Source organism: Myxocyprinus asiaticus, chromosome 13, assembly GCF_019703515.2.
Source record: "Myxocyprinus asiaticus isolate MX2 ecotype Aquarium Trade chromosome 13, UBuf_Myxa_2, whole genome shotgun sequence".
Taxonomy (NCBI): Eukaryota; Metazoa; Chordata; class Actinopteri; order Cypriniformes; family Catostomidae; genus Myxocyprinus; species Myxocyprinus asiaticus.
Genome location: NC_059356.1, coordinates 36,805,814 through 36,828,589, shown reverse-complemented (window position 1 = coordinate 36,828,589; position 22,776 = coordinate 36,805,814). Strand labels below are relative to the sequence as shown.

General features: G+C 38.2%; 1 protein-coding gene across 2 annotated transcripts in view; it reads right to left on the bottom strand.

The window, feature by feature from the left end:
• Positions 1 to 4,087: 4,087 nt before the first annotated feature.
• The window catches only part of LOC127450709 (C-type mannose receptor 2-like), a 60,033-nt gene continuing 41,344 nt past the window's right edge, over positions 4,088 to 22,776 (bottom strand). The window contains exons 10-29 of one of the 2 annotated variants that reach the window (XM_051714999.1): positions 20,383 to 20,498; positions 20,122 to 20,270; positions 18,773 to 18,990; positions 18,324 to 18,466; positions 17,205 to 17,292; positions 16,701 to 16,830; positions 16,589 to 16,621; positions 16,261 to 16,424; positions 15,971 to 16,139; positions 15,323 to 15,465; positions 15,008 to 15,122; positions 14,747 to 14,904; positions 11,890 to 11,998; positions 11,005 to 11,243; positions 10,753 to 10,918; positions 9,701 to 9,850; positions 9,486 to 9,605; positions 9,113 to 9,292; positions 7,358 to 7,384; positions 4,088 to 7,216 (exon numbers count right to left, since the gene is read on the bottom strand). In XM_051714999.1, the coding sequence (XP_051570959.1) occupies positions 6,996 to 7,216; positions 7,358 to 7,384; positions 9,113 to 9,292; positions 9,486 to 9,605; positions 9,701 to 9,850; positions 10,753 to 10,918; positions 11,005 to 11,243; positions 11,890 to 11,998; positions 14,747 to 14,904; positions 15,008 to 15,122; positions 15,323 to 15,465; positions 15,971 to 16,139; positions 16,261 to 16,424; positions 16,589 to 16,621; positions 16,701 to 16,830; positions 17,205 to 17,292; positions 18,324 to 18,466; positions 18,773 to 18,990; positions 20,122 to 20,270; positions 20,383 to 20,498 (2,838 nt within the window). In that variant the 3' untranslated portion in view covers positions 4,088 to 6,995. The remainder of the gene's footprint in view (positions 7,217 to 7,357; positions 7,385 to 9,112; positions 9,293 to 9,485; positions 9,606 to 9,700; positions 9,851 to 10,752; positions 10,919 to 11,004; positions 11,244 to 11,889; positions 11,999 to 14,746; positions 14,905 to 15,007; positions 15,123 to 15,322; positions 15,466 to 15,970; positions 16,140 to 16,260; positions 16,425 to 16,588; positions 16,622 to 16,700; positions 16,831 to 17,204; positions 17,293 to 18,323; positions 18,467 to 18,772; positions 18,991 to 20,121; positions 20,271 to 20,382; positions 20,499 to 22,776) is intronic. The other variant, XM_051715000.1, reaches the window with a different exon arrangement.

Here is a 22,776-nt window from a genome sequence, read left to right as displayed (position 1 = left end):
TTCTTGATGTTCTTGACTCAAAAATATATTTATAAAAAATATGTTTTAACATTAAAAACATTTTTGAAATGGCTTTTTTTATTTTTTTTATTTTTTTATTTTTTATAAATGATTAAGTTGCACACACTTTCATGTATTCAAATTAGAAGACAAATACCGCTTACTTGATGGTTACAGATTACTTTTTTAACATCATTAAATAAAACAAAAATGCTTAAAATGTTCTTCAAAAATCTGTGAAACCAACATGGACTCAAAGATTACATTTATACGAACTTGACGTGTTTTCAACTAGAATTTCCAACGTTTTCTTATTTTTATCACCTCGGACAACATTATTTGTCAGCGATCTACATAAAATATTCTAAAAACAAGAGTGTTTGGCTATTGTGTGTTTTTCTGTTTGGTGGTGAGAAATATAGGGTGGTTAGGCTAATTAGTACGCATGAGGGCTGCTTTTTGAAAGGTTACATGTTTGATCATAGCTAATGGCAACCCATAAAGAAGATTTCTATTTCCACTAGCTCTTTTCTGTGCCCTTGAGAAAGGCTCCACTGATACCGTCACTGCACTCAAGGTATTCTATAACACACTGAATGAAAAATATCTCCCAAATGAATAGAAATAAAGGAAGCTCAGCACTTTTCCTGGGAACCTACATTGCTGAAACATGCACCTCCATCTGATTGGTTTGGAGGTCAGGGAATATAGCACAGACACACACATCAAGGAAGACAAATCTGAAATTAAATGTCACTCGGGTGAGATGATGTGGCTCTCTCACATGACCAACAGTGTGCACACACACACACATGCACGAGGAGTCAACATATAATATAAATTGCATTAAAGTTCCCTCCTTAATCATAATACCCGTACATTCAGACAAACATTCAATGACACGTTTTGATCTTAACATATTGAAAAGTCTAGTCTGCACCCTAGCGGCAAATGCTGTTTAGTGCAACTGTTCAAATGTAGATTTTACAAGCATTCGTGTAGCATCCATCCACTGTTGGGCAAGCTGCGCAAAATGTAGCTACTTCATCTACTCAACAGAAAAAAATATAGCTAAACTAAGCTGGATATGAATACTGTTCTGAGACTGCCCCAAACGATTCAGTCCATGAGTGAGCCATCCGATTGATTCAAAAGAATTGCGAACCGATTCAGAGCGTTTGAGCGATTTGTTGAAAAGAACCGATTCAAAAGAGTGATACAATTCATTCACGAAGCGTCGCTAGTTCGGATTCCAAATAGACGACAGGAAATATTTGATACACGACTTTATTGAAATATTTCTGAAATATATTATCCGTTTGAATGTAACGTTGTAGCGGGTATTAACGACTTTTGATGTTTTAAAATAAGGGACAATGGGGGGGATCACAGCCCCTAACCACATCCTCCACAGTTTTAGAAATAAATGCGTTGTGATGAGTTAATATGCGTTATTAATAAAATATTATATATCATTTCTTATATGCTAAAATGAGAACTTTCCTCACCCATGATTTATTTAAAAAATAATAATAATAAAAAAAGATACATCATTTATATGTTAAAAATATATTTATTTAAATTTTTTCGATTATTTGTCTTCTTTATCTTATTTATGTATACATTTTGGATGGTTTATACATATATTTTTTTAATTATTATTATTTGTTTTTTTCTTCACCTGTTTGATCTTATTGAACATTTATATAGAAAAACCCCCACATCATTTGATCTTTAAATACGGGATGTTCCCGTATTTTACTGGACGGGTGGCAACCCTATTTCAGACGGCCCCTTACCACACCCTGCACAGTAGTAGCACGTTTTAGCACAATGTGTGGACTTTTCAGACGGTCCCTTACCCAACGTAGGCACATTTTCCAGCTTATATCAGTGTTAAATTGGCGATCTGGACAAATCGCGTCCCGTATTGATTCATTCCGCTATGGGTTTGCGGCCATTACTTCATTATACATTTGTGCCGAATAACGCTTCTTACCTCTTCTGTCTGGTCTGTTTTACAATGAGTCATAATACATTTTACACAGGAATTACTGATAATCTTTTCCCAACTGATTCGGCTTCTCAGGCTGCAGTCTCCTTTGAGTTTATTTGCTCAAAGGCAGCGCTAGGGTGATTACTTCATCAGCTTAAATTAAATTAAATTAAAAAATGAAATGCTATGTGTAATCAAATTAAGTAATGATACCAAGTCATGTCCCCTTTCAAATGTATTTTATGTTTTCATAAGTGATATACAGTACATAAACACAATGCACATCAAATTAACAATAATATTAAATTAACAGAGCACCAGAGAGCAATAAGGAACTGTGCAGTGATTTATTACAACATATAAAAGAAAGATATGCAGGGGCGTAGATTCCAGGGGGGATGGGGGAGAGGTAACCCCCCCAATAATCAAAACAAGCAAGTACAGCCCATATTTATACAAATATCAGTGGAAACATGTAAATGCTTCACGTTGCAACCCTCCAAAGCTCAAGCCAAATCTACGCCCTTGAAGATACGTATTTGAGTCGGTTTGGCTTCATCTAAAATACACGAGTTTTAATGAAAATGATCCCAAATGTTAAACATTACCGCACTCGGTTTTATGATGACAGGAGCATGTGAATGAGATGAAATATCAGAGAGGGGGATGACAGAAGTGTTTAAGTTTATAAAACTGTCCAGGGTGCGAGCGGTCAGACATGATTTTCCCAGCCCTACTTCTCATTCTGGAGCTGTACAGCTGTGTGAGGAAGAAGATTAAGATTTTCTCTGAAGACAACAGGCTGGTTTTAGTTGCGACAATACAGAGCCGACCCAAACAGACACGGGAGAATGATGACAGAAAATTCACTAGTTATTTATTACCGGTGTATTCTGGGACTAGTAGCAGCTCATTTATCTCAGTGAATATTCAGTCGCATTACGCCTACCTTAAAGTTGTCAGAATGTTCTTGTCCCTTAATTAAGATCTTAATTAAAGCTATGTACAGTCAGCAACAAAGCTTAAAGTCAGATCAAACATTTACATGCTATTTAATTTGTATGAAGACTTTGAATTCGGCAGATCTGGCTCACATTTCAATGGCCGCTGTTATTACCGGAAGTAAGTTTACCCTGCGAATTCACCTCACCTGCGACAAACGCAGAAGTGTGAAAAAGGCTAATAGACCAAAGAGATTCGTTTAGATTCCTTCACCTGTGTGTTCAATAACCGATTGTGTAATGTGTAATAAGGTGAAAGAAACACTAGAGCGATTTCGATTTCATCTGGGTATTACAATAGTTCTTTTTGTAATGGAGAAAAGGAAACTATTGTCCATTTATTTTTTGAATGTCACTATTCAACTTCATTTTGGCATTAGATGTTGGTATTTCTGAGTTTGAAAATGAAAATTAATTTCATTAACAATATGTCAACAGTTTTACTTCACTCAAATGAAAATGACATTTCATACAGAAAAAAATATTTAATTGATTTGTTTTTGTTACTTGGAAAATATTATATTCATAAGAGTAAGTGGAGTGATTTAAAACCCAATTTTGCTCATTTCCATTTTGAGTCTATTCAGTTCATAATAATAATAAAAATGAAAACCAGAAAACTGTCATTAAGTTAATTTGATATATGCTTGTGATGCCCTTTCATTTCATTGTTTTAGTTTGTATTTGTACCATTTGTGTTTACTTAAAATAATAATACAAATACACAGTTAGACATTGTCAGAAGATAAAATAAATAAATAAATAAATAAACTAATGAGAGTGTGAACATTTTTTCTATGATGTTATTTTCTTTTGTCATCAATGATGGATGATCACAAGTCAACAAGAACAAAAATAAATGGTAGACAAAAAAACAAAAAACAAAAAAAAATCACAAATCATTGACTGGAGGGTGGGAAGTAATCCAACACATCCAGAAAATTAGCAACGCATTTGACTACCTCATGATTATTATTCTTTTTTTCACTCAAGCTCCAAGTGATCTTTAAAACTAATGCAATGTTTCATTTGTCACCTTTTTATGGAAAAATAAAAACTTTGATTACTGTCAAGACAAATATTTCTCCAGCAGTCACATAGCAAACATATTCTTTATTCATTTTTTATACAAATTCATTGAACAAATTATTCAAAACAGACAAAGATAAAGATAAAAATGTTGCATTGTCTTCACAGGGACTGAAGATGATTAATTTCCTTCTTCCAAACAAAAAGTGTTTACCTGTTCATTTAACATTCAGGACTAATTCAATCGGAACAAAAAAAAAAAGTTTGAATGATTTATGCATGATCACATGACTGTGTGCAATATCATGATTGCAGTGCATGACATCAAATTCCTTTGGTCATTAGCCACATAATTTTCTAATGTGATGAAACAACTGTCTGAGCTCAGTGTGATGTCATACTGCAATTTCAAATGATGTGTGACATACCTTTGGCACATGTGAATGAAGTATTCCTGCTTACATAAAATGCATAGTCATGTCTACACCGTCTTACAATGATATTAAAGGTCATGGTTATGGTTATAACTGCAATGCTAAGCAAAAAATGATGTTTCTACAGTGAGCAAAAAGTTCAAAGTGTAAAGAACAGCCTATAAGTTCTGAATCGGTGCCGCATCTGCCCTCAAAATACCAAAACCTTGCAGCTGATATGAGTAAAGTCAGCACTGATATGTAGAAGCACTGGTTACTGATTAATGTACAGTAAGTGGTGCTTGCTGAGGCAAGCATCATTATTTGTGGTGGTTAGGGGCTTGTTCTAAATCAAATGTGGCTTGTTGCATAGAGTTGTGCTATTAATTTTGTAAGTGACCAGAATTATAATGATAAAACGAGCACCATAGGCTTACATTGAAGGAGGGACCTGAGCTATATCCGAACCAGAATATCATAGAGACTTGGAAGTGGGCTCTTTTGACTTGGGTCAGTAAGCAAGCACATAACAACCACTCAGAACACCTCAGCAACCACATAGCAATGCACTAAAACACTCAGAACACCTAGGCAACCATCAACAACACCCTAGCATCATTGCAGCGACTTTTACACTGGCAAGTACTATTGAATTCTTCAGAAAATGTAAATGTATATTGTAATTTATTGCTGCACTAAGACTAATGGCCTTCCAACTGCAGAGGCTCAGGCTGTATATTGTTTCTTAAAAGCATGAGAAATCAACATTTAAACAGTGTAATAACAGTAATCAATGGGCCAACCACAGGAGGGTTGCTTTCTGGACCATTGTGAACAATATAGGACCAATACATTTGGAATTTTTGGACTTGATTTCAAGTCAGAAATTATCTTAGAAAAGTTATTTGTGCAAATATCCAGCAGGGAGCAGTAAAGTAATCTCCTGTCAGTCACTGGCACCTCCTGTAACTCCTGTTCACCTAAAATCTTTTTCTTTTCCAAGCCCCACCTCTTACTGTGTCCAGCTCTCCATCTTCTCCTCCCTCAACCCTTTTTCAAAACCCCATTCAATCCTTTCACCATTCTCTCTCTCTTTCTCTCTCTCTCTCTCTCTCTCTCTCTCTCTCTCTCTCTCTCTCTCTCTCTCTCTTCATTTCTCTCTATCTTTCTTGTCTTTCCCTCTTCGCTCCTGAGTTCTGATTGGTTCCAGACCTTCCACTCGTTGACTCGACATTCCACAGCTGGCCACAGCACCTTTTCACCCCAAGGCCTTGCCAAGAGTCGAAAGTGGGGAAAAAGATGGGCAAGAAAATAAGTGAAAGTTAAGAATTGGAAAGAATGAGAGAAAGAAGAGATGGTAGAACAAGATGAAAAATGGAAAGATCCTTGGATAAATGATTTGATGCAGATTATACATGAGCTCATTATAAAGGCTGAGATCAACCAACAGTTACGGTGAATTCAGACTTCCCATTGGGTAGCCCTGCATTCACAATATGATTAAAGACAGAGATACTGTCCTGCTTTTGACAGGCTCATTCGTATGCCCTTTCATCTATCTATTTCTTTCCTAAGCTTGCTTTTTTCTTTCTTTCTTTCTTCCTTCCTTTTCTGCATCACTAAACTTCAAACATGCCATAGTTTTGTTTGATCTGTCATTATCACTTTCAGACAGTGTTGTGAGGGACCTGAATTCTGACCTAGAGAACATTGCAAATTAGCTGCACACATTTAAAAAAAAAATAATAATAATAATTGTCACACCAAATAACTTTGAAAGTCACAGTCTGAAATAAAAAAAATAAAATAAAAAAAACACTGTTGCGGCATTATCTTTTTGTTAAAAGTATGTGCTTATGGAGTGTATATGTGTGTGTACATACTTAGCTATAGTTTGGGAACCTTCCTTTGGCATAATTTGGGAACATCCTCATTTGGAAAATATTTTTTTAAACTTCTTTTTCAGTTTAAAAAAAAAAGAAAAAAAATGAGTTTATAGTAATTATAATTACATTTGTCTACTGTATGTCCCCATTAAGACAGCTAAACATGTGTGTGATTGTGTGCTCTTGACTCTGGAAGTTCAAGTAAATTAGATTTTTTGGGGGGGAAGTTTGTTCCCTTTTGGCACTAAAGCATAACTATTGTATGCCATAAACAACATGAAAACATATGATTACAAATTGCATTTCTCCAACCAGATAAAGACAAAACAAAGACAAAAAAACTGCAATTATGTTTGCATCTCTAACACATTAGCCAATCCAAACAGCTCCACCTGAATGGTGGAATTTGATTGGTTGACAAAGGCTTAGATGTGATGTGGTCTGTCCATACTGAATGGATGTACTTTCGGATAAAAGAGTTTGCCTCTATTCATTCTGAATGGTCAAATGCTGCGCTCTACACAGCTCTCTCAATGTCTCAAAAAAAAAGAACAAAAAAAAACAAACCAGCAACATATTTCTTTTCTTTAATGTAAATTCTCTCAGTCAGTTGCTGCCTTGGCAGATTTGTTTTCCTAGATGTTCCAAATAAGTTCGAACACATCCAGCATTATTCTGCCTGTTCATTCAACTCCATGTCTGAAACAAGAATGTTTTTTTCCATTTCTTCTGAGGGGGCGGAGTTAGTGCGGCTGTACCGTGCACTCTCGAAGGAACCTGTGGAGCCAAAGCTCCGCCTGCGATACAGATAAATCCCGCCCACCACCAGAGCAATCAAAATAATTGCTGCAATCAGGACCTGAATTAATACATGGAAATGGTCGACCTCAGCTGGAGAAAAACAGAGAATAAAAGAGACAATTTAGCCATCTAGTAATATTCAAATAATGCAATATCCAATCAATGGATTCATTTGAACTTTGTAAACATGTTTTATGTCCATTTATGAGGTGTGTTATGATAAGAACTTACAGTGGATCACAGGATCTGCTGTGGGTCCTGTTGAAAAAGAAAAATTAAACAAAAAATGAAAATTGGTCTGAAGCAAAATGTGAATGAATGTAGAATATTAGTAGTATTTCTGTTTTAACACTTATGTTGTCTTCCATTCATTTTGACCCATACAACAATTTCTTTTTTTCTGGAAAAAAAAAAAATAAATATATATATATATATATATATATATATATATATACCATTTTCTTTACATTTTAATGGTTTTATTTCACTTTCATTCACTTGATGTTTTACCGGTCAAAAATGAACGGCCATTGGAAATGATTGGATTAGACTACAAAATACAGAAATATTAAGTGTACAGGAGCATCCCAGTCCTTTAGATGAGCGCATATGTGGATGTGTGTTTACACACACAAAGTCCTCGGACGTGTGCGCACATACACACACATGCGTGATCGTGTGCACACACACACACACACACAAATACACACATCGTCTTGTGCATTGCCTTTCCATTTAGACTCTTTGAAGAATATTTCAAGATCTAATTATCATATTATGTTGTGTTTGGGCTCATTTGAATCGGAATAGTCTGCTGTAAGTGACGATACATCATTGTCTATGTTATTTGTATGTTTCAGGAAGTAATAAGAAAAAACGTGACAAAAAGACACTTTAGTTTATTATATTTATGTATGTCTGTGGGAATTTCATACACTAATAGTCACTGCAGTTTGGCCTCTGAGTTAAACAATTTGCTCATTGCATTCTACTAATTGAGACCTTTCCAACTATATATAACCCATGACTATCTCATCTATTTTATGGTTTTACCAACTCTGAATATAATTCTTGTGATATCAAATTTGCAAATGATTAGAATGAAACAGTTCTAACATGTAATGCAATATAAAGTCCACCTATTGTTTTCAGATCAAGCAAGTGGTTATTAATTTATTACATAATTATTTTTTAATTTTATTTATTTATTTATTTATTTTGTTTCCGCAGGGATTGTGGAATTATTATTTTTTTTTTTTTTTTTTAAATGTATTCAAAAAAGTACTACAAAACCTTTCATAATTACTAAAAAGAAGTTGATAAAAAGATCTAATGCAATATATTGTGAATATCTTGTAATATCACCAATATGAGAGATTTATAATCAATCTTAGTGGGCTGGTCATTTTTGACCGGGAACACAAAATGTGTAAGCACAAAACGAACACAACACAAGGGTTAATGTGGTCATATCATAATTTCTTTCCCCTGTGGTCCACTTATAATGTTTGTCAAGTCTTTCTAGCACATTTCTTGTCATAATTTTTGTTTAATTCCATTTAAATTAAACAGGCCAGTTTTGACTGAATTGATCAGGGACCTTGGTAAAAATAAACTTTAACCAATCTTTCCTAAAGATACAATTCTTCTGAAGCATATGCAGAGCTGTAGATGCTTCATCCAGTCAGGCAGAGCAAACAAGGTTTGGCAGAATTTCCCACATTTTACTCTTATCTTTAATAGCTGAACACTGAATAGGAGTCGGTGACGTGTAAATACGGGTGTCTGACTGAAGTTAGAAGGGTGTTGAAGTTCGAAACGAGACTTCTTTGAAAAGTTATAGTATGTTTTCATTGTACATCAAGCTCTTGTATCTCAAACGATTAAGGACAGTTCGATTCCTCATGATCTGACCATTTTTCACAAACACCAAGTTTATGTGTATGTGAAAATATCATATGCTTTTATACATGTAATGTCCCGTACCTCGTGGCCGTTTACAGATGACACCATGTGTGCGATTTCTGCAGGAGCCAGGCCTCCAGAGGCCTGTGTTGCTCTGAACCCAGAAGCAGCTGTTGGCGGAGAGCATACTTAGGTTTGCATCCTGCTGCTCCCAGTTACTATAGTCCACCATCTCACTGTCAGACCACTCCAGATTGCCTTCTGTACACACACACACACACACACACACACACACACACACACACACATACACACACACACACACACACGCGCGCACACACACACACACACACACACACACACACACACACACGTTACACACAGAGGTCTAGATAAATTAGATCTAAATTGATGGTCAATGGAGGAAGCAAATGTCATTAGTTAAAGTTCTTGCCTTTGGAGTTAAAGATCATTCCAAGCCAAGCGCCATGGGCCTGCTCTTGAAAACTCTGCATGTGTTCCCACACAAAACCATTCTCGTTTTCATCTAATATTGACAACAGCTTTGCTCCCACTGAGAAAGAAAATAAAGATTATAAAGTTTTTTTTGTATGTAATATATACTTTTATATAGTTTTTGTGTAGTGTGTGTGTTTGTATGGACATTACCTTTGCTACAGGTGCGTATGGCCTCGTGTTTAAATTGCAGCTCATGAAGGATGAAAGAGTAGCAGTGATTTCTAAAAGGAATCCAGGACCAATTACCAACAGGCTGTGGGCAAAAACCTGGATACATCCACCTGTGGTCTATCATTCTCTCTGACAGACAGACAGACAGAGACAGAAATAGGAAAGGACTATTAGAGATTTCTTCAAATTTGTGTGCAAATAACATTAATTTTTAGAAACACGCCCACATAAAAGCAGTAGTACACTACTGTACATTGTTGTCACATGCCAATAGTGAAGTTCAGAATGGCATACTACCCATAGTACTCTTACTATTTCTGCCATATCAAGATGTGGCATAAATAGTAAGAGTAGTATAGTAGTATGCCACTCCGAACTGGCCATTATTTTTGTCACATGACCTCATTATGTGCATGTTTAATTCCACAAGTGGCATCCAATTATCATCTTGTAAACAAAACAGTCATCTCCTCAATGGTCATCCATGCATACTGAGAATTCTTCTACCGAGCACAGTGTACATACTGTACATTATACTGCAGGAATAGTAAGAGTAGTATGTTAGCATGTTATTCTAGACACAGTTAATAGCTATGGTTGAGTTTGGAAATGGCATACTACCCATACTACTCTTACTACTTTTGCCATATATATCTATAGTAGAAGAGTAGTATGGTAGTACATTATGTCCTTCTGAACTCGGCCTGCGTCTGGAATACAGTACTAGCGTACTGCTTACTGCATACTGTGCAGTATATACTGTATACTGCATACTATTTTTTTAAGTGTGTTAAACAGTAAACATTATGCAACAATAAATAAATGTAATGTAATGCTAAAAGAGTAATAATAATGATCCAATAAAAGACATCTGGACTAAAAGCCATGCTTCATTTCATGGTGTCTCTAACATTTTGCAATCCAATCGAATAATGAATGGAGAAAGAGATGTTAAAATTAATTTCCTACAGTTCATTCATCACACTGGAAATGTAAGATTCCATGTATTCCGAACATACCATAACATTTACCTGTATTAATTTCACAGATGGCTGCGTTTAATTTTGTATTACAAGCAGCCACAGACCACTGGCCCTCAACAGACATGTGACCACATCCATACATGTGATTGGGCTCTCCATCCTGCCAGTCAGTAAAAGTGATCTCCTCCTCACCCAACCATGTGTAGCTCCGCCCCTAGTAATACAACAAGCATTTGCTGAAGCTCTGCCATGTCAAAGTAAGAAACATTGCTTATAAACATACAACACAGTGTCACTCACCCCGTCATTGTGTAGTGCAATCCAGGCAGGTTTGCGGAGTGTGTTGAGGAGGAGAGTGAGGTAGGCGTGCTGTCGAGGGTCCCGTACTGCAGCAAGTGTTCCATTTACGGATTCACAAACTTGCAAAGCTGAATGCCAATCAAGACGCTTCTGCAGAATCCGGTACTGGATGCCAGCAAATTCTAATGGGCCATCTAACACTGGGGGAAGAGGGTCTGTGCCAGGGGGGAGGCCAGGGTCTGAAAACACATAAACTACCAGTAAAAAGTTTGGACACACATACTTATTCTTTATTATCACTATGTTTTACATTTTAGAATTACAGTTATGTAAATAAAACTATGAAATAACACAAAAGTGTAAAATTATGTAGTGATGTTAAACAAATGATTAACAAATCAAAACAATCTTATATTTTATCTTCTTCATAGTAGTCACACTTTGCCTAGAATAGATTACAGCTCTGCACACTCTCAACCTCTGCATCTCTCAACCAGTTACATGAGGTGCATCCAGGGAAGCTTTTTAAACAGTACTAAAGGAGTTCCTGTGTATGCTGGATATTTGTTAGCTGCTTTTACTTCACTATCTGGACCAACTCATTCATTAAAAAAATATTTTTAATTACAATTTTGGTTTTGTAAAGATATTCATACATAGGCGCAATTTATATTTGTCAGATTAAAAAAAAAATATTTTGAGCATTAAAACATTAAAAGCCTTTAGATCAACATGTTTTCAAAATCATAAGAAACAAATTCAGTAAGTGTGTCCAAAATGTTTGACTGCTAGACAGTGTATATTCACAGAGGTCCAAAAAATATAACGCAATGCATATTTGTGTGTTTGGGAGTGTGTATATGTGGATTTGAGGTGTTCCTGTACCTTTGTCCTTCATGCAGATGAAGCCGTGTTTCTCTGCATCGCACTTGCGAGATGCCCACATGCCCATCTTCCGGTGAGGACTACCATGGAGGAGTACTACACAGTTACCCTAATGGCACACACATACAGTACATGTTGACCATAAGGGTGGGGAAGTCAGACAAATGAAATGTCTTAAAATTGGCGATGGATAGATGGATGGATGGATGGATGGATGGGAGAGTGAATAAAAAATGGACGGATGGATGGATGGATGGTGGGTGGATGGATAAGTGAGTGAATAGAAGAAGGACTGATGAATGGATGGATATATGTATGGATGGATGGTTGGATGGGTGGGTGGATGGATGGATAGTGGGTGGATGGATGGATGGATGGGAGAGTGAATAAATATGGGTGGGTGGATGGATGGATGGATGGATGGATGGGAGAGTGAATAAAATGGATAGGTGGATGGATGGATGGATTGTGGGTGGATGGATAAGTGATTGAATAGAAGAAGGATTGATGAATGGATGGCTATATGTATAAATGGATGAGTGGGTGGATGGACGGGAGAGTGAATAAAATGAATGGATGGATGGTGGGTGGATAATAAGTGGGTGAATAGAAAAAGGAATGGATGGATGGATGGATAAGTGAGTAAATATAAGAATGGATGGATGGATGGGTGGAAGTGAGTGAAAAGAATAATGGATGGATGGATGGGAGAGAGAATAAAAAATGGGTGTATGGATAAGTGACTACATAGAAGAATGGATGGATGGATGGATGGATGGATAAGTGGGTGTGTGGTTGGATGGATAGATGGATGGATAAATGAGTGAATAGAAGAATGGATGGATGGGAGATTAAATAAAAAATGGGTGGGTGGGTGGATGGATAAATTACTGAATAGAAGAATGGATGGGAGAGAGAATAAAAAGATGGGTGTATGAATGGATAAGTGACTATACAGAAGAAAGGATAGATAAGTGGATATGTGGTTGGATGGATGATGGATGGATAAATGAGTGAATAAAAGAATGGATGGATGGATGGATGGATGGATGGATGGATGGATGGAAGGGAGAGTGAATAAAAATGGGTGGGTGGATGGATAAGTGACTGAATAGAAGAACGGATGGATTGATGACGGATGGATGGATGGATAGGAGAGTGAATAGAAAAAGGGTGGATGGGTGGATGGATGGATGGATGGATGGATGAATGGGAGAGAGAATAAAAAAATGGGTGTATGAATGGATAAGTGACTATATGGAAGAATTGATGGATGGATGGATAAGTGGATGCATTGTTAGATGGATATATGGATGGATAAATGAGTGAATAGGAGAATGAATGGGTGGATGGATGGATGGATGGATGGATGGATGGATGGATGGATGGGAGAGCAAAAAAAAATGGTTGAGTGAGTGGATGGATGGTAGGTGAATATATGGATGAATGGATCACTGGGTGTGTGGTTGGATAAGTGAGTGAATAGAAGAATGGATGGATTGATGGATGGATGGATGGATGGATAAATGGGTGTGTGGTTAGATGGATATATGGATGGATAAATGAGTGAATAGAAAAATGAATGGGTGGATGGATGGATGGATGGATGGGAGAGCAAATAAAAAATGGGTGAGTGAGTGGATGGATGGTGGGTGAATGTATGGATGGATGGATAAGTGGGTGTGTGGTTGGATAAGTGAGTGAACAGAAGAATGGATGGATTGATTGATGGATGGATGGATGGGAGAGTGAATAAAAAATTGGTGGGTGGATGGATAAATGACTGAATAGAAGAATGGATGGATGGATGGATGGATGGGAGAGTGAATAAAAAATGGGTGTATGAATGGATAAGTGACTATATAGAAGAATGGATGGATAAGTGGGTGTGTGATTGGATAAGTGAGTGAATAGAAGAATGGATGGATTGATGGATGGATGGATGAATGGATGGGAGAGAGAATAAAAAATGGATGGGTGGATGGATAAGTGACTATATAGAAGATTGGATGGATAAGTGGGTGTGTGGTTGGATGGATAGATGGATGGATGGATGGATGGATAAATGAGTGAATAGAAGAATGGTTGGATGGATGGGAGAGTGAATACAAATGGGTGAGTGGATGGATGGTGGGTGAATGTATGGATGGATAAGTGGGTGTGTGGTTGGATGGATAAATGGATGGATAAGTGAGTGAACATAAGAATGGATGGATGGATGGGAGAATGGGTAAAAATGGGTGGGTGGATGGATGTATGGATGGATGGGAGAATAAAAAAATGGGTGTATGAATGGATAAGTGACTATATAGAAGAATGGATGGATAAGTGGGTGTGTGGTTGAATGGATGGATGGATAAATGAGTGAATAGAAGAATGGATGGATGGATGGATGGATGGATGGGAGAGTGAATATAAAATGGGTGGGTGGATGGATAAGTGACTGAATAGAATAATAGATGGATGGATGGATGGGAGAGTGAATAAAAAATGGGTGGGTGTGTGGATGGATGGATGAATGGGAGAGAGAATAAAAAATGGGTGTATGAATAGATAAGTGACTATATAGAAGAATGGATGGATGGATGGATGATGATGCATGGATAAGTGGGTACGTGGTTAGATGGATAGATGGATGGATAAATGAGTGAATAGAAGAATGAATGGATTGATGGATGGATGGATGGATGGATGGTTGGGAGAGTGAATAAAAAATGGGTGAGTGGGTGGATGGATGGTGGGTGAATGTATAGATGGATGGATAAGTGGGTGTGTGGCTGAATGGATAAATGGATGGATAAGTGAGTGAATAGAAGAATGGATGGATGGATGGATGGATAAAAAAGCAATCTAGTACCGGGCTTTTATTATGTCTGTTGTCCACTGGTTCTCCAGGGGCCCAGTTAGTGTAGCTCAGCAACCCAGTTTCAAACCACCTGAACTGAGCCTGTGATTCTGAGGTTAGCCCCACCCACACATGAAAACTGCTATTAGGTAGTAGAGTTACAAGGAATGCTAAGAAGAGAGAAAGAAATAGATTTATTTCAGAAGTTAGTCTGTTTCCATTGAGTACAAAACAAGACATGCATGTTGATACATCTGTATGTTTTTGCTTTACCCTGCACTATATAATTTGGCACTGCCACTAATGTGGCTCTTTGTGTCAGACACGTCTTAGAAGCAGCCTCCCACGTACTACGGCGCGACACCTCCTCCCCAAAAACCTTGTAACACTGTTAGAATGAGAAAAAGAATGAGAAACCAAAATACTGATATAACATATGAGAATGACAATTTTGCCATTATAACAATTTAATCTTACATTTCTTTAAAAGTATTATGTTTAAAAAAAAAAAACTAAAAAGTATCTACTGTACAAAGTTCGAATGGAGTCGTAAAGTGGTTCAAGCTAAAATTAAGTTCAAGTTTTCACCTTATGTAGGAAAGGGCTCCAGCCCTGGGGGCAGCCAGCGGGTTTGAGAGGAGGAGAAGGTGTCGGAGGGGTGGTACCTGTCACATTTACCCTCTTACACACGTATGGAAGATCGACATGACACCTCTGATCTGACCATTCACCTGAGAGAGGATTACAGTAACGCAGCACATGCAGAATCAGAACTCAGCACTCTTTAAACAGGTCACATATTATTCCCCCAGATAATCTTCTATAGACATTTGAGAATTGTTTAAATTCAAATAAACATCGAGACTGCCTTAAATTTATGAACCCCCTGACAGAAGCATGCTTAAAGGTGCTGTAAGCAATTTTTTCTGCTACCGGTAGGAGGAGTGGCCTGCACTTTTTAAGCCAATCAGAAAATTCTCTCCGTCTCTCCCTTTTACGTGCTCGGGTTTGCTGACATGTCTTTGGAGGGTAGGGTTCTGAAGGTATCGAATGTATGGGGTTGGTCTAATTGAGTGGCTAAGTCTAAAAGAATTCGGAAAAAGGGCTGAAATTGCTATCACTTTTAAGCTTAAACATGTGCCATCCAACCTGTTGTGTGTCAAATCAAGGTGAACATCACATATTTCTGTACAAGTCTCTATATGAGTGTGTAAAGGTCTATGAGAGTTGTCAAACCTTTGGAGGCTGAGATTTGGACACATTTGGGCTCTTTGCTGTTTGGTCGAGGCAGTCCGAGTCCCCAGGACACATAGTTGAGCACTGAGTGATCAGACCATCTAAATCTCCCATCGCTCTTAAAAGTGTGTAGCCCCACCCACCACAGATCATTTTCTTTGCGGGACATCTAAATACAGTGAAACAAAAATGTGCAAAAACAATTAGCCCTGTTGGATCAGTTTATGCCAAAGAACATTTAGTGTCATAGTCTTAGAAGACTGTTGTATGCCTGCTATGAATGTGTGTACCTTGCGTAAAATGCCAATCAAAAACTGATTCTCTTTGGGAGAGTGCATGGAGACCAGGGAGGCGTCAAACCAGGAGCAGATCCTCAGAGCCTGGTCCCATGTGGAGCGGTGCTCAAACAGTTTATACTGAGCTTTCTCAAAGTCAACCCACTCTAAACCAGTGTCTGAACAGATTGAAATATTACGTTAACCACACATGTTAAATTGTTTCCATAACCTATATTTCAGGCTTATATGTTTCTAAAGGTGAAAAGGGGAGGAGAACATTTTTAAAGGCAATTGTAAGTAAAATCCAGAGGTCAGATATTAGACATGCATTGCAACAGACCTTCATGGCTCTCAGGTTCCTCTTCCACTTTCCCTGCAAAATACATTAAATAAAAGTTAACAGGCTGTTTAGGAGTAATTTAAAATGTGCAGGCATGCATGTTTGTGGCTACCTTTTGGTATTTTGCAGATCCAGTCAAGCTCAGAGTCGCAATGTGACACCAGCCAGTTGGTATCAGCCATGTTAGCTGCTCCACACTCAGCAGAGCCATAATTCCCCCTGCCAAAGTTCTGATAGGTCACCTGAAAAAGAGGAAACAGAAAAATAGAGATTATATTATCATTACATTAGATTTTATTATGATTTTTTAAATAATTAGAATTATATTAGTATATCATACAAAAAAGTACTATCGTGGTACCATTGTAGAGTGATAATAATATCATGGTACTCTGATATACAGTATACTGTACTATGGTACTGAAAAACTTCCATATTAATATATCATAATATTTACATGGTACTCCAAGGTACTTCAAAGAATACCATGGTAACACCATGGTACATGTCCAAATATGGTATTACCATAGTACTTTTTGTTAGTTAACTTTTATTGTTTTTATAGACCTCTAGTACATTAAAATACTGTGCTAAAACAGCACATCAATCATCTCACAGCTGATCCATCACTCCATGTCCAACTGTCACTGTTCCGGCGGGAAATTCCAATCCATAGCCAGTGCTGCTCGTGATCCTCCGCCTCCCTGCACACAGAGCCAATCGAAAGGTTGCACTATAAGGGGCTGTTCACATGATTTTGCATTTGTCTGCTTAATTATTTTTATAATTTTAACATGCGCTATACGGACATCTTTGACCATTGTGCCTCGTCTCAGTTTTTTTTTCAGCGTCTCACACAGGCACTCTGGGTTTTTAAGATGCTGTCAAGTTTAAAAAAATGTATACTTCTAAAAACACATCTCAAGACATCTACATTCTGTTCTATTTGTTGCACTCTATCTTGTTTTTTTAGCACACGAACACATTCGTACTGAATACTAAGTGATACTAATGTAAATCAGAGACGCGAAACCATTTAGCCAAAGCATACGTATGCCGTATGCGGACTGGGACTTACAGTGACACCAAGCGGCATGGATGCAGCATCTTTCAAATGCAGTAGTTTTCAGTTATCGATGCCATTGTAGAAATTCACTATTCACAGTCAGCCATGATTAATTTAATCCAAGAGTGAAAGTGTCCAATAACAGGGCTGTTACTGAGATTAAACGAGTCAAATACAGCTGGTAATGTGATCCCAACATGGCAGTCACCATGAGGTGACCCTCTCCATGTAGAATAAAAAAGCTTTTATAAGGTTACTGATATGACTACAGTCTTCATCTTATATGAGTGGTCATGATTTTATACATATGTTTCAAAACTACTATTAATTTCTTTCGGAGTAAAAATTACTGAATGCAACTTTAACACTTAACCAAAGAACAAATATACATTGTCAAAGCAATAACAATGTCCTACCAAATGCATTAAAGAGGACACATTTTATTTTATCCCTGTTTCTTACTTCAAAAACAGTCATACATTGCAACTGTATCTTTAAGACTCCCACATGTAAATAAGTGTTGATTTGTAAATGGGGGTGGACATACAGTATGTTAATGGTTGTGACATAATAACATTGCGATTTCTGAATGACCTGTTTTTGCCACCAAGTTTCAAGAAATGGTCTGCGTAGCCTGGGAAGAGAGCTGTGCACATCACACAAACTTACCCAAAGGCCTCGTGGAGGATCTGAAAGACAAAAGCCTCTTCCTCCGGTGTGCTGAAGCTGGCGAGCTGAGCTCCATGCTTTTGGCAGAACTTGTGAGCTTGAATCCAAGTCAACCTCTTATCCAAAGCACCTGCATGAAAGACCTACGAGAGTACAGCAATGATGTAAAGAGTTAGTTTACCAGAAAATGAAAACTCTGTCATTATTTACTCACCCTCATTTCATTCCAATCCTGTATGACTCCTTATCTTCACAAAAGAAGATGCCAGGCGGAGTGACAGCCTTAGTCACCATTTACTTATATTGTATGACAATGATTGGTCGCTGAGACTAGCATTTCTGCCTGACATCTCCTTTTGTGAAAATAGAAAGTCAAATGAGTATGGAACAACATGAGAGAGTAAACAAAAATTTCATTTTCTGCAACAGAAGTGGGAATACAGGTTTACCTTGTAGCAGTGGCGGAGTGTGTTAGTGCTTTTCCATCCAGAAGGGCAAGCTCCCGTCAGGGAGGGTGTAGGCTGAGGAACAGGAGGGCTGGGGATGAAAGAGGAGTCCAGGTTCTGTTTGCAAATGTATTTTGAGCGGATGCTGGCACAATCCTTCACTTCCCACAGGCCCATAGCCTGACCTGCCACCATCACCACACAGCCTCCCTTTACCTGTGCTGCGAGACCAGAGGACAGGATATCAGCAGGTCCATCATTAGCTTTTTTATGATTTAGAACCAAATGTCACACTGACATAAACTATTCAGAAAGTATATGATTGGTTGAGACAAAAAAAATAATAAAAATTTGAATGCTTGTTCTATTTAGTCAATCAAAATGAGCCACTGCAACAAAATTCTTAAATATTTTGCCACTGCTTAATTTAATTGTGTACAATAAATTTAAATAAGCAAAATAGAAGTTTTCTTTATAAATTTCGCCATTGGGATTATAAATCATTTTAGTTGGCCATAACCAGACATACAGAAATCCAGATGCAGACCAATACAGACTAGAGGTCGATTTTGCAGATACCGATAACTAAGGTGGGAAAGGCAGATAACTGATTAATCGGCTGATAGTTTTTAAGATTCATTTATAGAATGTTAAAAAAATGTCTTGTTCTTTCCTTACTATGACGGGCACAGACAAAGAGTCCTAAATTAATAAAATCCCAGATGCAGTTTATTGTTCAACCAAAATCCCCAAAATAACCAGAAAAAATAGTTATGGGTTTTGTGCATAATGTTGGTATAGTCATTATGTATAAACATGCCCAAAACACACCGGGGACTCTTATTTTGAAATGACAAAATGATGAAAAAACTAGCAGCAACTATCGCCATAGATATTTGCTGATAACGATAGTTCCAAAAAGCAACTATCGGCACCAATTCATCGGTAAAACCGATATATATCGGTCTACCTCTAATATAGACACATTGGGAATTGATTTGAGTGTTTTTTAATCTAAAAACATCCATACATGTAGTTTAATATAGAATTCTACCAAATTAAATTATGGTAATATCTTGTTATAAGCCAGAAATAAAAGCTATAAATAGACAGTGTTTGGTAAAGATTAAAAAATTGTTAAAATGTATTTACAATGTGTACTCTGTTAAAGTAGACTGACTTCATCAGTGGTGGAAAGCCAGTGCACATATTATATGTTGTGTGGTGGTTCATGTGTGCACGTGATCACAGTTCAAATCCCTTTCAGTCCTTTTCACTTTTATTGCACCTAGTAGGCACAACAAAATTAATTTAATTTGTACAATAAGGCATGAAAAGATCTGTTTCTGTACCTGGCTCATCTCTGTTCCAGTTAGTGTATGTGAGCTCCTCTCCTGTGATCCAGTGGAACGGGCCAGTGCTGTTCTCATTATACAGGCCGAGCCAGAACTGATCATCAGAACGGCCAAACACCAGACTGCTCACAAAGGCCTGCTCAAATCTGGACACACACACACATGCACTTCATTTATTACTTCATATTTCATTCGTTTTGGGAAATAGCTTTCAGAAAGCATACAAGCAGTCCAAGTTCTGAGGCTTGTGTCCAGTACCTGTTTTTAATAATGACGAGTGTAGCATTGTTCCTAGCACACATTCCTTTTGCATCATTAAAGGTTAACGATTCTTCCCCAACCTTGAAACAGTTAGGACTGTGCCATCTCCAGCCCTGAAGAGGTTAACCAAAAAGAGAATGAGAAGTTTCATGCATTATGGTGCATTATTAGACTTGTTTGAGAAGTAATGCGTTGGTAGACCCTGCATGCTGAGAAGATATGTTGTATTTTGAAGGCTGGTATGCTGGTTTGTTCCCAACTGGCTTGCTTAAATGTGATGTGTCATTTGTAATTGTTGAAATACTTTTTCATATCCCAGACACAAATATATAAGAATGCCATTGTAGGCCGACTGTGGCGTTTTGAAAAAAATAGCACTTGTTTGTTTGAGCAGTCTGACAAGCCAACTCCTGGCTCAATCAATAGTTTGAAAACTGTCATATTTTTGCAATTCCATTAGGTGCTGCTAGTGGTGCAGAAATTGCACACTCTAGGATAAATTCACTAAACAGTTGCACCACTTTTGTGCATGGTATTTCAGCGCAAAAACATATTGTAGGTCTTATTCACTAGCAACCCATAATCTACTTTAAGCAGGCACAATCAGTGTTGAAATTGTCCTGCATCTTGAGTATGTTGATTGACTCATTGTCATTCCTTTCCATGCAAAAATGCCTCCTTTCTGGGTAAATTAGGCTCATTATAGATTGCACGTCATTCACAAAAATTCCCCGGTACAAGCTTTCATCTGGCAGTAAAATTAATTTTATTTAAAAGAGATGTTTGTGTACATTTTCTGTCGATCACATAATAGTAATTCATCAAATTGATCAAATGATGGAGAATAACTTGGCATGCAGATGTGTGATGTAGTCAAGCACACTTTCGGCATGTTTAAGAGATGATTCATATGTCTGGATCACAGAAGTGGAGTGATGCTGTACAGTCCTGGCAGAGTGCGTCAGATCGCTGTGGTCTGCTGCATCTTTCGCTATGCAGCAGTAAGAACAGGCCCGCAAGATCAGAATTGTGGGTGCAAATTGGATTCATGTGATTTTCTGGGCGTGTGCACCATTGCCTGATCTGCATAATTCCTTTAGTGAATTGGCCGCTAAACTAGTGCAGACAGCACATGTAACTGACCGGCTATTTTATCGGGTGCAAATCATTCGTGGTGAATTCCCCCTCCATCTTTTTATATTTCTTAACCAACAAGACTATCGTCATGGTTACTTGTGTAACCTCCATTCCCTGATAGAGGGAACGAGACGTTGTGTCGATGTAGTGACACTAGGGATCACTCTTGGGAGCCCGAGACACCTCTGGTCTTTGATAAAAGGCCAATAAAAATTGGCGAGTGGTATTTGCATGCCACTCCCCCGGACATACGGGTATAAAAGGAGCTGGTATGCAACAACTCATTCAGGTTTTATGCTGAAGAGCCGATATAAGGTCCGGCCATTTCAGCGGGTAGTTCAGCGTTGTGGCAGGAGGGACACAACGTCTCGTTCCCTCCATCAGGGAACGGAGGTTACACAAGTAACCATGACGTTCCCTATCTGTCACTCACTCGACGTTGTGTCGATGTAGTGACACTAGGGGTCCCTATACGAAACGGCACAATTGGCTGAACTGTGTTACGTGAACTGGCGGTGTGGTGGGCAGATTACTGCATGCCTCATAGCCAGCACACCAGGTCGACATGTAACCTCCCCCAACATAGTTATGAGTGTCGAACGGCCCTTTGGGGACAAGTCGACTACCCAAGAGACAGAGACAGGCTTAACCCAGTCATGGTCTCTTTTCCCCTTCTCTTTTTTCCACTCCCTAAAAAAGAAGGGGGATTATCCGACTGGGCCGCCAAGGGGAACACACCGCGGAGACCACACCTCGCCCAAAGAGAGGGGGGATATTTAAGTCACATGGAAAAATACGTCACATGGTCTTTCCAACCATGTGGAGAGTCTTCAAGGTAGATCCTACCCAACGGGGAAGGAGTTACTACAAACATGGAGACTGGGGCAGAGGGGCTCTGCCCAAGGAAGACACAGTTTGCCAACAGGGAAACAAATTAGCGGAAGATATATATTGTATGGGTTTAGCCTTACAGGGAACCGCCACATGCAGAGCACCTAACCCAGAACAGGTCTCTTAGTTAGCACATGTACTGGGCTGGCAGCGAGACTCTCCGAAAACTCGACTGCCACAGGGCTTGGAGGAAGTCAACCAGGGAACAAAGCTTGTGAACACTACTGGGAATTAATGGCGCACGTCTTCAGCTCAAAAGGAGGTGACACCCGGCCGGCTATCCCGGGCTTATCCGCTTGTATTGCGTGCCACTACCTGGGACGAAACCGGTTCCACCCAGAGGTTGTAGAACCTTGCAAAGGT